The 14,215-nt window shown below is 36.6% G+C and overlaps 1 protein-coding gene across 1 annotated transcript; it reads left to right on the forward strand.

Moving 5' to 3' along the window:
• The first annotated feature begins 4,647 nt into the window (after window positions 1-4,647).
• LOC140138333 (uncharacterized) lies at window positions 4,648-9,167 on the forward strand. The gene is made up of 3 exons (XM_072160240.1): window positions 4,648-4,651; window positions 5,485-6,198; window positions 7,201-9,167. The coding sequence occupies exons 1-3, from the start codon at window positions 4,648-4,650 to the stop codon at window positions 9,165-9,167; spliced, it is 2,685 nt and encodes an 894-aa protein (XP_072016341.1).
• The last annotated feature ends 5,048 nt before the right edge of the window (window positions 9,168-14,215 follow it).

A 14,215-nucleotide genomic window follows, 5' to 3' on the forward strand; every position in this document is an offset into this window, starting at 1 on the left:
GGGAATGAGTCGGATGTTGCTAATATTGTTTTTGAGATATTGGCAAAAACAGTCTTCAAATTCTTTTGTTTTATATTGTTTTCAGCCATTGATAAATTGCTCATAACTCGGTAACCTTATGTCCGATTTTGATGGGGTTTGCATCAACATGTAGCATTTCTAAACTGCCAGAAAATGATGTAAAAAAACTTCTAATTGAAAATTGCAGACATGTGACTCATTCCCCTTGATCATGTCACATATGAGCTCACATGTCCTAATCTATTGGTTATGTTTATGGGCAGCATAAGAGGAGACGCATTCGTCCACGCCCAAATTTGAGATTTCTTGATACGTATTAACACCAAGATGTATTCTTTCACTTGAAACTGATAAAATACTACTTTTTAATATTCCTCCCATTTCTTCTTTAAAAAAAATCATTATTTCACTCTTTCCAACTCTGAAACACCATCAAGTCAGAAGATAATAGATTTCATGTTAATTAAAGGATAAAATAGTTATGATGAAGCCGAAGGCTGAATGGAATACGGCACTAGACCATAGATATTTTCCTGTACATTTTCCAAGGGAGCGTAAGCTCCTGAGAAAAAATACAGAAGACCAACGCAAACAAGTTATTATTGTCATTTATTACCGCCAATTTACACATTTGTTTCATAAAATGGCACATTTTTTGCTTCAAATACTGATTGAAAATGTATTTTGGTTCACTGTTTTAATTAGCAGTTAATACGCAATCAACACATAGGGTAAATACGCCTATTCTCGGTCACTTAAGAAACAACCCGCTCTATTTCTTGCGTAAATGATTATAAAAGTTAGCTATATGGGAACGTGCATTCCACACAACACCCCGTTTAACATACCCTGCATGACATCTTCCATTGAACTTGTATTGGAAGTATAAGGTCAAAAGGTCAAAGTTAGCGACAACTCCTATTCTCGGTCACTAAACTCCTATTCTCGGTCACCGTATAGTTTTTCTATACCTATTCTCGGTCATTCTCTTTTGGAAGCCTGGTTGATCGGTATGATGCGGTTTTGATAACTTAAACCCATAATAAAATACGTGTGCAGTATTCTCAGATATATTGACAAGGAGCGATCCTTTCAAAACGGTTTATTGGCAAAATTTTTCGTACCATCCGATCGGGTCCGAGGCGGTCCTATTTTGTGGGAGCGCACAGCGGAATGCGGTGGCACGCCCGACTAGTCCAGGAGCAAGAACACACAAGGCCCTAAATAAGGAGTTCGTTTACCCCCACTACATACAAGGTTTGACACCATAAGTAGTTAGTATGGACCCTCTAGATCACTGCTAAGTAGGTAGTGGTCTCAAATTGTGGTAACACTTTTTTACAGGTCATTTTATATATGGACGTATAACTTAAATCACAAAAAATAGGGCAAAATTAAGGGGTTGGGGAGATATCAATTCCCATAACTCAACTTTTACTTATAATAACGAATTTAATTTGGTATGACTATGTAGCTAATTGATTGTTCTAACTTCTAGTATTATTTGAAAGCAAACCTAGGTTTCATTAGATCATGATTGGAATTGGCCAGTCCATACACTAGTGGAAAATGAGATTTTTCACAACAATGCGTAGGGTGGGTGTTTTTATGGCACTGGCTTCAAATTTTACTATTGTGCCAAGTTCTATTTTCAAAATTAATTAAGCTCCATTTTTAATTTTGTTTTTTAACATCAAGCATATCTAGGCAAACATTGATGTTCTGGTTCAAATATTTATATAAGTGCATGTTTGCGTGCATGTTGGTTTGTGTTGTGTAGGTTTGGGGTAGGTGGGTGTGTATGTGGGGGTGGGGGTGGGTGTGTATAGGGTTCGGGGTTGGGGTGTTTAACGTGTCTTAATATGTCACTCAGCTGAACTATATAAGTTCCATTAACAAAATTTGTTTGGTAAGTTACCATTCATGTAATATTTTGAATATTAATATATGCGGGTGAGATCAACCACTGCTTGTCAGGAAAATAGACTGAAAATGTAGTAAAAAATAGTTACTTTTCCACATGTAGCAGCGCGTGTAACAATATTAAGGGGTAGGGGAAATATAAACCATCATAACTCAACTTCAACTCATGATAATGAATTCATTTTGGAATTAATATGTAGCTAATTGATTGTTCAAATGTTTTAGTATTATTTTAAAGCAAAACAAACATTATTTGTCAGGTAGATAGACATAAATTGTGAGAAAAGGTTAATTTTTCATGTATAACCATGTCAAATATGGTATTATTAAGGGTTAGGGGAAATAAAAACCACCATAACTCAACCTTTACTCATAATAATGAATTAATTTTGGTATCAACATGTAGCTAATTGATTGTTTTAACTTTCCAGTATTATTTTTAACAGAAAAACCATCAGGTCTACATAAAGTGTGAAAAAATGTTAATTTTCCAATGTGTAACAGTGTAAAATATGACAATATTAAGGGGTAGGGGACGTACAATCCAACATAACTCGATGTTTATTCATTATAATTTATTCATTTTGGCATCAAAACATAGCTATTTGGTTCTTGTAATCTTTTAAAGCAAAATGACCATTAGTTGTTAGCTGTATAGACTTAAAAATGTAAAAAAATATCAATTTTTCAAGTGTAGAAGCGTAAAATATGACAATATTAAGGGGTAAGGGGACATACAAATCACCAAAACACAGGTCTTACTGATGAAAATGAATTCATTTTGGTAACAATATGTAGCTAATTGATAGTTCCAACTTTCTAGTATTATTTTAAAAGCAATTAAACCATTAGTTGTCAGCTAGATAGACATAAAATATAAGAAAATGTTAATATTCCATGTCTAACAGCGTAAAATATGACAATATTAAGGGATAGGGGACATTCAAATCACCAAAACTCAAGTTTTATGGATGAAAATGAATTCATTTTGGTATCAATATGTAGCTATTTGATTGTTCTCATTTTCTAGCATTATTTTAAAAGCATTTAAACCATTAGTTGTCAGGTAGTTAAACATAATATATGAGAAATATGTTAATATTCCATATCTAACAACGTAAAATATGACAATATTAAGGGGTAGGGGATATACAAATCACGAAAAAACTCAAGTTTTGCTGATGAAAATGAATTCATTTTGGTATCAATATGTAGCTAATTGGTTGTTCTAACTTTCTAGTAATTATTTTAAAAGCAATTTTAAAAGCAATTTTAAAAACCATTAGTTGTCAGGTAGTTAAACATAATATATGAGAAATATGTTAATATTCCATATCTAACAACGTAAAATATGACAATATTAAGGGTAGGGGACATACAAATCACTTAAAAAACTCGAAGTTTTGCTGATGAAAATGAATTCATTTTGGTATCAATATGTAGCTAATTGGTTGTTCTAACTTTCTAGTAATTATTTTAAAAGCAATTTTAAAACCATTAGTTGTCAGGTAGATAGACATAAAATGTGAAAAAAGGGTTAATTTCCATGTGTAGCAACATAAAATAATAACAATATTAAGGGGTAGGGGACATACAAATCACCAAAACTCACGTTTTACTGATGAAAATGAATTCATTTTGATATCAATACCACTGCAGATCGATCAGTGGCGTAACTAGGGGGGGCACAGCATACCTTAGGGGGCGCCAAATTGACCAATTTAGCATCCAAGCGATGAAAGTCAAATTTTTGCGCTTACGGGTACCTAAACAGCGCCCTCACAATTTCAGCCGACAATTTCGCCTCCTTACCAGTTCCGGCCTTGATATTATTCCGACAGCCGTGTCACTAATTCACAATCGATTTGAAACATTTTTTGAATAGATTTTTAATGTTGAGGTCCTACTCTGTTGTTCCCATCAAAACAAGCACGATTCACTTGAATTTAGTACCCACGAGAGGCTGATACATTTTGCTCAGGCGCTAGTTTTAACCGGAACTATACAAGGTTACACTAAATACGGAAGGATTTAGTGTAACCTTGAAGAATAGCACAATAGCGCTAATAGCACGCTATAAGGTCTAGGTCATTTAAGAATAGCACAATAGCGCTAATAGCACCCCTCCAAGTGTACAAGAATTCAAAAATAACATTATTGCGATAATAACGCGCTATATGCCCCCTAAGGCCAAAACAATTTCCAGAGCACAATAGCACTAATAGCACGCTATAAGGCCTAACCATTTTAAGAATACATGTAGCACCATAGCGCTAATAGCACGCTATAAGGTTTAACCATAAGAATAGCACAACAGCGCTAATAACATCCCTCCAAGTAATAGGAGAACTCAAAAATAGCATAACCATGATAACTGCGCTAATAAATAATATATTAACATTTAAAGATATTTTTAATGTCCCTAATGGTTTTTTTCTAAGTCCTCAAAAAATAACACTGTCAATTGCACAAATAGCACACCCATGAAAATAGCGGTGCTATTTGTGCTAACATGTATATAAAGTAATGACAAAATTGCGCTAATAGCACGTGTAGGCCCGAGGAGATAGTGTATGTTATCTGCGCAAGCCAGTTATAGCGCCTTTCTCGGACCAGGGCAGGAACCATTTTTGCCGACAGAAATGTGACATTGTTGACCCAATTTTTCCGACCGAAAAAGCTCGAAAATACAACAGGGTAGGGATGGGTAGAGGGAGGGGCGGCGGTCACAAATAATTTCTCCTCGCTCATTTGTATTCGACAAATGGCTATAGGCCTGCAGAGCAAAATGCAACACTTCTCATGTGCTCATGCATGATCATTTGTAGGACACATGGCAACAACAATGTCAACATAGCTCATACTAGGGAACACTGACCGAGAATAGGAATGCCAACAGAATTCGTATGCCTATTCTCGGACACCCCTGTTTCTATGGGAATTTACATAAACACAACACCAATCATTTGCTATAGTGTTATTTACGATGCAGATGGATCAACTTGTTAAAATTACAGCTTTAAAATGCATGTACAATTTCGCATCACTGATTATATTACAATATCACCTCTTAAATGACGTCATTATTTTTTTTAAGTGCCGATATTTCAGGTCACCATACCATCTCAAAATCTATCATTTGAGGTGAACTGTGCTGCCGTGATATTAAAAAGTCACCAAAACCTGCAGCACCGCACGGCTAAATGATTCGCTTGAAGACACGGCAGAAATTAAAGCAACGATCGTCAGCGGTTGTTCAATACGCTAACTGACCGAGAATAGGCGTGTGACCGAGAATAGGCGTATTGACCCTACACAGGTTTACTTGCTGTTATTACACAAACGCGGGTCAATTGTGTGCGAAATTGAAACAATTATGCATTTTGCGGTATTGTGAGATAGTAATGACCCCCATTTGCGTTTGTGTTTTTACAAATAATAAAATATGATTGGATTGCACGCATCACGTCGTATATTTAATAATGATATATTTAATATAATAGATAATAATAATATTATTTGACTATATTTTCATTTCAGACTCTGCTAATGACTACCAGACTGAAACAGATGCAATAAACAAGTGTGATAGAGTCACCATCAATTTTAATCGTAGAACAGTGCTAGATATCGTCAAACAAAATCTGAATTTATCTCTAAGTGAGGTAGATGGACTGGTGTTGCGTGCCTTATGCAAAGAGAAGTCGCTGCTTTTAATATTCACTGATAGACTGAAGAATCTGATACATGAGCATACTACCATGTTGAGTTCATTGCTCATAGCTCACAAGTGTGGCTGGCATAGCACACAGAGGCAGTTTGTTGAAATGTGTAATGATGATGAGGAATATAGGCAGAATGGGAAGCTGGTCAAGAGTAACGGAGCTTATAGATACCGCCAGGTAGCGTTAAGGCGTCTGCATTTTTCCAACTTAGAGCCCGTTTCAAAGAAGATTGAGATTACCAATCGGTACTGCAAAGTTATTTCTCCAAAGAAGAAGCGACCTAGTGGCCATAAGAGGGGCGTGAAAGGCAGGCCCAATATGAATGCAAGAAGAGTAAGATTACCAATCACAACAGCCAAGGCCCAATATGAATACAAGAAGAGTAAGATTACCAATCACAACAGCCAAGTTAATGAGCTGCTTAATTTACATATGAGGAACATGAAAGCAAAGCAAAGGCAGTCCCAAGAAAGATGCAAGAAGAAAGTTGCAAGTGATCACATTCATCTTAGAAGTGTGCCTTTTGAAGGTAGGTACATACATATATGCCCCAAAATCCAAATATATCATTATATGAGCTTGACAAACTGCAAGATATGGATTTGTATCTATATTTCTTAAATTCATGTTATTCATTACTTTATTCATGTAATGGTGTCTTCATGGTCACATATTGAGGTCAAAGGTCACTTGAGGCCAACTTGTAAAATTGGAAAAAAAAAGTTTATGAAAAATGAAAAACATTCATATGAATATTTACTATGCATGGCCATGTGTTCACTACCCATATCTTTGGATGACCTATCTGGGATCGCTGTTCCTATTTTTCTTAAGGGGTGGGGTATGAATGTTTGGACAGTATTTATTGTGGGACATTAGAGCACATCAGACATATCGAATTGCATTTTGAATACGAAGAATGTCCTTCTGATATCAAATAATTTTGATTTTTTTAAAAAAATTCGCAATGTAATACACATTTTATGGCAAATGATTAAAAATTGATATTTTTGGTATTTAACAGTACTCGAAGTAAACTTTATAAATCTGATGATTTATACTTAAAGTGTATGTAGGTGAGATGAAAAGCCGGCGATCAATTGAAAATTTTGACCTTTCGTATTGAAGATATTGATTTTTTTCCCAAATCACCAAAAAAATTTAGGTCTTTTGGGGAAAAAATCTTCAATATGAAAGGTCAAAATTTTCAATTGATCGTTGGCTTTTCCTCCCAGCTACATACACTTTAAGAATATATCATTAGATTTATAAAATTTACTTCGAGAACTGTTATATCAAAAATGTGAAAAATATCAAATTTTAATAATTTTTCATAAAATTTGTATTATATCATGAATTTCAAAAAATGAAAAATTTTTGATATCACAAAGACATTCTTCGTATTCAGAATGCAATTCGATATGTTTGATGTGCTCTCATGTCCCACAAAAAATACTGTGGAAACGCTCATTCCAGATCCCTTAAATCTATAATGATGAAATATTTTTTGTAAATTATTTTCCCACCTTAGATGCTTACAACTTTGGAGCTAGGACAACATTAGATTCTGATCAGGATGACATTGAAGGGACATCATCATCAATGAATGGGACAACATTAGATATTGATCAGGATGGCATTGAAGGGACATCATCATCAATGAATGGAATGAAAGTACATTGCAAGGACTGCCACTGTGAATTTGATAAGGCCATCCAGGTACTTCTCCATTCGCACTGGCATAGATACACATGTTGCTACTGCGGTCTGCAATTCAGACCTATGTACGCTATGGAACGTCATATGCAGGTACAACACAATGCAGGTCAATGTATGTGCAAGTATAATGAACAGATGAATTTTAAGATTAGGAAAATGCAAAGCCATATCTGTCCATGCTGTGATCGTCCATTTGGAACGTATGCCCAAGCGAAATGCCATGCTCGATGTAAAGCAGTCATTAATGTACTTAGATATTGCTGTTTGTGTCCCATGTATTTTACTTCTGTCGCCGCACTTACACTCCACAAACAAATCTGCCATCCAAAAGAGAGACTTAAACCCCACTACTTGAAACAAGTCTTTCATCCAGAGGGGAAGTTGATTACATCTTTCCAATGCAAGTACTGTGGCAGGCACATGTCTGATATGCAACGCTGGAAGCGGCATGTCAGTAGACATGAGAAAAAATACAAGAGATTCCCGATAAGGTCAAGGTACTGCAGAATTCATTCTAAGAATCTGAAAAAGCAGCAAGACAGAGGCAAGAACAAAAGTATAACTTTATTAAGAATACAACTTGATAGGCCTAGTGGGACAGATAATTACTGGATGTGGATCAGCAGTATCAGATCCGGTGCAGAACATAAACAAAATGTAGACCAAGGTGCAACCCATACAGCTACATGTACGTGTATGAACTTGAAAAAAGGGCCGCATCTGGCCAAGAATAAAGGTATCACATTATCAAGAATACAATTTGAAGGTGAAAGTGATCTTGGACAAAGTAACCACGAACAAAGCATCAACAATGCTACGACCATGCAGCTATTAGGAAGTGACACACATATGACCTCTTTATTACAGCAGCAGCAGACATTAGGAAGTGACACACATATGGCCTCTTCATTACTGCAACAGATGCTGACATTAGGAAGTAACACACATATGACCTCTTTATTACAGCAGCAGCAGACATTAGGAAGTGACACACATATGGCCTCTTCATTACTGCAACAGATGCTGACATTAGGAAGTAACACACATATGGCCTCTTTATTACAGCAACAGCAGACATTAGGAAGTGACACACATATGACCTCTTCATTACAGCAGCAGCAGACATTAGTAAGTGACACACATATGGCCTCTTCATTACAGCAGCAGCAGACATTAGGAAGTGACACACATATGGCCTCTTCATTACAGCAACAGCAGACATTAGGAAGTGACACACACATGACCTCTTCATTACAGCAACAGGTACAGAGTGGTGTGGGCTTCATATGTGAATATTGTAAAGTTCATTTCAAAACCCCTTTTCAAAGGACACTCCATGCACTGTGGCACTTGAGTTATGCTTGCTGTCACTGTGGCGCAACTTACGTCAGCATGGAAGGTGTGACAGAACATGTTAGATGTCACCCGGCGACCACATCGTGCAACTGTTGTGTAGAATGGGACAAGCCACAACACAGGCAAGATGTGAGCTCTATTTACGCACAAGGAATAGCTGATAATATATGTCGAATTTGTAGGCACCCGTTTGGACATGTCATGGATGAAGAGCACCACCAATCATGCCTTCAAACAAAGAATCAACTTTATATATGTTGTATATGTCACACAGTTGTTGATCCCACTTGTCTTGATGTACATAAACAGATATGTCATCCTGGAATCTCATCACCCATGAGTGCTGCTGGCATACCAAGTCAAGGAACTGCAGAGCAATTTTGGCACAAAGCCATGGGGGTAAAGATAGAGAAAGGATATTGAAGTGAAACACCATTAGTTTGTTGTAGCTTGTCTTTTATGTATAAGACGCTTCCTCCTTTGACAAGCAGTCTTTTTATTAGGATGTCCGAAGGAAGAGACCTTATCATCACAAGTCGTGTGTCTGTTAGTCAGTGTGTCCGTTCGTCAGTCGGGGTGTTGGGGTGTCCGTCAGTTCGTCACCCGCACCGCTGCCACCATCACCCCTGGCTTGGTCAGTTGGATTCAGTGCCATTCAGCTGATGCACGAGATATCTTAAAGAAACTTTCCATACCATAATTAATATCGTTATTTAACATCAACTTTACAGTCATATATTTTTCTTCCAAAGATGCACTCAAAAAACCAAATGATCACAGTGAAAAGTGTGATGCTTCAACCCTTTTGGGTGTTGAATTCAAAACACATGACCATATATGTGGTGTCATTGAGCAAAATCAGTCTGAAGTTGGACATATTCAATTTTTAGTTTCTTTTGGATTGTAAACAGCATTTACAAAGCTACATTTTGCAGAAAACCCCATTGAATTTGGACATAAAGTTCAAAAGATGTGAGCAGTAAAGAGTTTCCAAAAAAATAGGAAACAAGAGGAAATCCTTTGTTTGGCTCCATCTCAAAATCAATATTTCAAACTTCCAACTGATTTTGCTTGATCACATCATATTATGTGTATCTATTAACAAAGTCAGTATTAAACTGATTGAAATCAGTTTTAGTGTGCTCATTTATTTATATAGTGTATATATTGACCACTTGACATGTGACATCATTGCCTGGCAGTATGCGTGCGAATTACGGCAATTTCAAAATGCATTTTGAATCGCCTACCACATTTCATATATAGTACAAGAAAGCCATTGAACAGTGTAGCAGTTCGTTCAAGCATATCGATAGACCAGTCCCTTGCCTTTGTTGATAAAAAATGATGTCAAGTGGTGTATACCAAATTATGTACAAAGTATATAAAGTAAATATCCAGGTGTAATGTAACATATATATACTAACCTCATTTAAGAGCTTAAACATGTATGGATAACTCTCATTCTTAAACACTTGAGAACGTTCCTGCAATCTTATTGGTTCTTACCCGTGTGATATGACACGATATCACACGGGTAAGCGCGTGTGCACCGACGCGATACACGAACTCGCTATTTGAACCAATCGGAGGCGCACTGCAACAACGGGACTGGTCGATTAAGCCCTAGGTAATTCCTTGTAAAATGTAGAATTTAATTTGATTAAAATTTATAATACTTACGATATTTTTATTTGAATTAGAGCTTGAATTTAAAGTGTTTAAGAATGAGAATAAAGGTATTGTTTTTAGTCGCTGTCGTGAATCTATCGTCTCATATAACACGGCCGACATCATTATTTTTGGCGTAAAACAACTCGGCTCCGCCTCGTTGTTTTACTTAAAATAATGATGTCGCCCGTGTTATATGAGACGATAGATGCACTCCAGCGGCTAAAAACAATACCTTTATTCTCTAAATCTGCAGCTTGTCAATAGCATGAGAAAACCAACTGTGTCAAAAATATCTTTTAAAACTTGTTTTAAAGTTTGACATTAATTTATACAGCACATTCTTGAGAGACTAGTATACAAACAAAGAATGTTTATGAGTGCAGTAATATTTTCATGACGGAATGCTCCATTCAACTCGGCTGATGTTCCATTCAACAAGGCATCAGGGGAGGTGAATGGAATATTCCATCTTTCACCTAATCAGTCAGTCAAGGGTCCGCGATCCGGTCTCCTTTTGTAAAGTGAGAACTTTTTTGCAGTTTTCAAATTTGGAGGACAATCAAATTTACCAAAGCTTTTATTACTCGTATTCACACGGTCGTACATAAGTCATTTATTACCGGTAAGTCACTTATTACTGGTAGTAAGTGACTTATGTCCGACTGTGTGAACACAACTTCAGTCTGGGCCAGTGGTGTAGATTTCTTTTTGACATTGGGGGGCATGGGGGTTGGAAAATTTTTTTAAAGTCCAGTGAATCCAGCACCTTTTGGCGACAGAATAAGCTTATGGTACAATTGCTATTTTTAAGCTAAACTGATGAAATATGGTGCAAAAGTGGAATAAATGCGCATTTTTGCATTTTGGGGGGGGGGCTAAAATGGGCAAATATGAGGTTAATTTGGTCAGAAACCCACATTCAGGCATCAACATTGGGTGGGGGATAATTGTATGGACCATCCCCCCTGGCAAAATACCGGGGGGGGGGGCTTATTTGTTTGCCTGATAAAATTGTGAATTGTAGATCCCAATTGTTTTGGCTAGGTGCTCAAGAATCTAAAAAAAAAAAGGGGGGTTGAATAACTAATTTTACATTATTAATATTGTATATCAACAACAGCCCACGTTGGTAACAACCGCACATTTAGGCCTAATTTTTATATAACTTGTAATTTGTAGACAATCCTATGGTTTTGCCGAAAACACCGGGGACAACACTCACTTTTGGCCGACAAAATTAAGAATTGGGGGTGTCTCACCCCCATACATGGGGAATTAATCTATTTTCAAGGGCTGATGAGAAGAATAGCATAATTTTAGTAAATATCATTTTCTTCAAATTGTAAATTAAAATGAATTTACACTTATTAAAACCTAAATCTTAGCATGTGACAAGATCAAGTGAGTTGCGGAACAAATAAAATTATGTTGAGTGGAAGCCAAAAGACATTCAATTTTCTATGTTTTTCGTATACTCATTGCTCTCTATTGTTTCAACATTTATGAACATTATATAATCTCATGCGATTTGAGCCGTGCATTATTTTGTTTTATATCATGATTACAGTAATTTTAGCCATGTGATAGTTTTTACTATCACATGGCATGAACAGAAACCATGTGATATCATGATATAAAACAAATATTACATGTTAATATTCGTGTGATAGTAAAATATATCATTTGGTCAAATTTTGACTGATCTATTTCACTCGGCTACGCCTCGTGAAATAGAAAAGTCAAATTTGACCTCATGATATATTTTGTACTATCACACTCATTGGCATGTAATATTTGTATACTATTGCACGGTTGCACTGTGACTAAACTCTAAATCGTTATGAGGTATTGTTGGTCGAAGCAGCCAAAAAAAAAATCGATTTTCATTATCTGAATCAATATATTATTGAAAAATAACACTTTGGTGTTTTGCAAAAGTTCATTCTACAAATCATATACTTGCTTAATTTATTGTTTGTTAATGAGTTACATACGTTTTACAAAAGTGTTGTTGTTTCAGCCCTCTTTACAACAACTCAAGAACCACAGGACCTACAAAAGTATATCTGTGATATTTGAATTCTTCTACACGCTCGCTACTGAATTGAGCAATGCAATTTTGCTAAAGCTCACTACCATTCGCAAGATGCTGCGAACTAAATATTATATTAGAAGCTTCGACCAACAATACATTAAAGGGGTATTTCGTGATCCTAACATCCTCTTTTAATGATATTTTTTAGTAGATATCCACAAAAAAAGATTATTCCCTGTTGATTCCAATTTTGCGTTTGTGAGTTATGCATGATTTAGTGTATTACACTGTTCCACAGACAATGTGTTGTAATTTTGTTCTGGTGAACGTTATTCAAATTTCACAATACTTTGCTAAACAAATTTATCTGCAAGAAATTTTTTTTTGTATATTTTTGTATAGCCAGAGGTTTCCAGTGGTATAAAAAATCTCAACTTTTTTTGAGAAAAGTGGGGGGATGATGACCAGGCCCGTAGCCAGGATTTATTTTGGGGGGGTGGTGCTGATTTTGAAAAAAGTGGACCTTTTTTCAAAATTTGGACCTTGTTGGAGTGGTGGGGGCGGATTTGGACATTTTGGACCAAAAGGCATAAAACCTTTTTTTTTTTTTTCGCATTTTGGGGGGGGTGCGTTGCACCCCCCGCACCCCCCTGGCTACGGGCCTGATGATGACGTGGATCACGAAATGCCCTTTTAGTTCGTGCAATAGTAAAAATATATCATTCGGTCAATGGAAAAGTGAAAATTTGACCTCATGATATATTTTTCACTATCACACTCTAAAAGCATTCAATATTTGTATAATATTGCTATACTAGGCGGTTACCCGTATTTCGCGGTTCTCGGCTGTCATAGTTATTGGCTTTTGTAGATCTCAAACCTGGGCTTCCTTGGCCAAAGTTACACCTACCGACCAAGTTTGAGCTCCATAAGCAATTTGAAATCTTTGTTTTTGACGTATGACCTCTCAATCGTAGGTCTGACAAAAAGGTCACAATGGAACTTTTGTTTGTTAGTCCAATTCCACCTACCCACCAAGTACATGTATGAGCTCCATAGGCAATTTGAAATTTTTACCTTTTTGACCTTTGACCTCTTAACCTTAGGTCTGAAGAAAAGATCACCGTGGAAACTTTTGTTTGTTAGTCCAAGGTCCACCCACCCACCAAGTTTGAGTTCCAGAGGGCAATTTGAAATTTTGACCTTTCTTGACCTATGACCTCTTAACCGTAGATCTGACGAAAAGATCACCGTGGAAACTTTTGTTTGTTAGTCCAAGGTCCACCCACCCACCAAGTTTGAGCTCAATGGGAGCAATTTGAAATTATTACCTTTCTTGACCTATGACCTCTTAACCGTAGGTATGACGAAAAGGTCACCGTGGAAACTTTTGTTTGTTAGTCCAAGGTCCACCCACCCACCAAGTTTGAGCTCCATAGGAGCAATTTGAAATTGTTACCTTTCTTGACCTATGACCTCTTAACCGTATGTATGACGAAAAGGTCACCGTTGAAACTTTTGTTTGTTAGTCCAAGGTCCACCCGCCCACCAAGTTTGAGCTCCATAGGGGCAATTTGAAATTGTTACCTTTCTTGACCTATGACCTTTTAACCGTAGGTCTGACAAAAAGGTCACTGTGGAAACTTTTATTTGTTAGTCCAAGTTCCATCCACCCACCAAGTTTGAGCTTCATAGGGGCAGTTTGAAATTTTTACCTTTCTTGACCTTTGACCTCTGAACCGTTGGTCTGACGAAAAGGTCA

The sequence above is a fragment of the Amphiura filiformis genome, chromosome 17 (genome assembly GCF_039555335.1).
Source record: "Amphiura filiformis chromosome 17, Afil_fr2py, whole genome shotgun sequence".
Classification (NCBI taxonomy): domain Eukaryota; kingdom Metazoa; phylum Echinodermata; class Ophiuroidea; order Amphilepidida; family Amphiuridae; genus Amphiura; species Amphiura filiformis.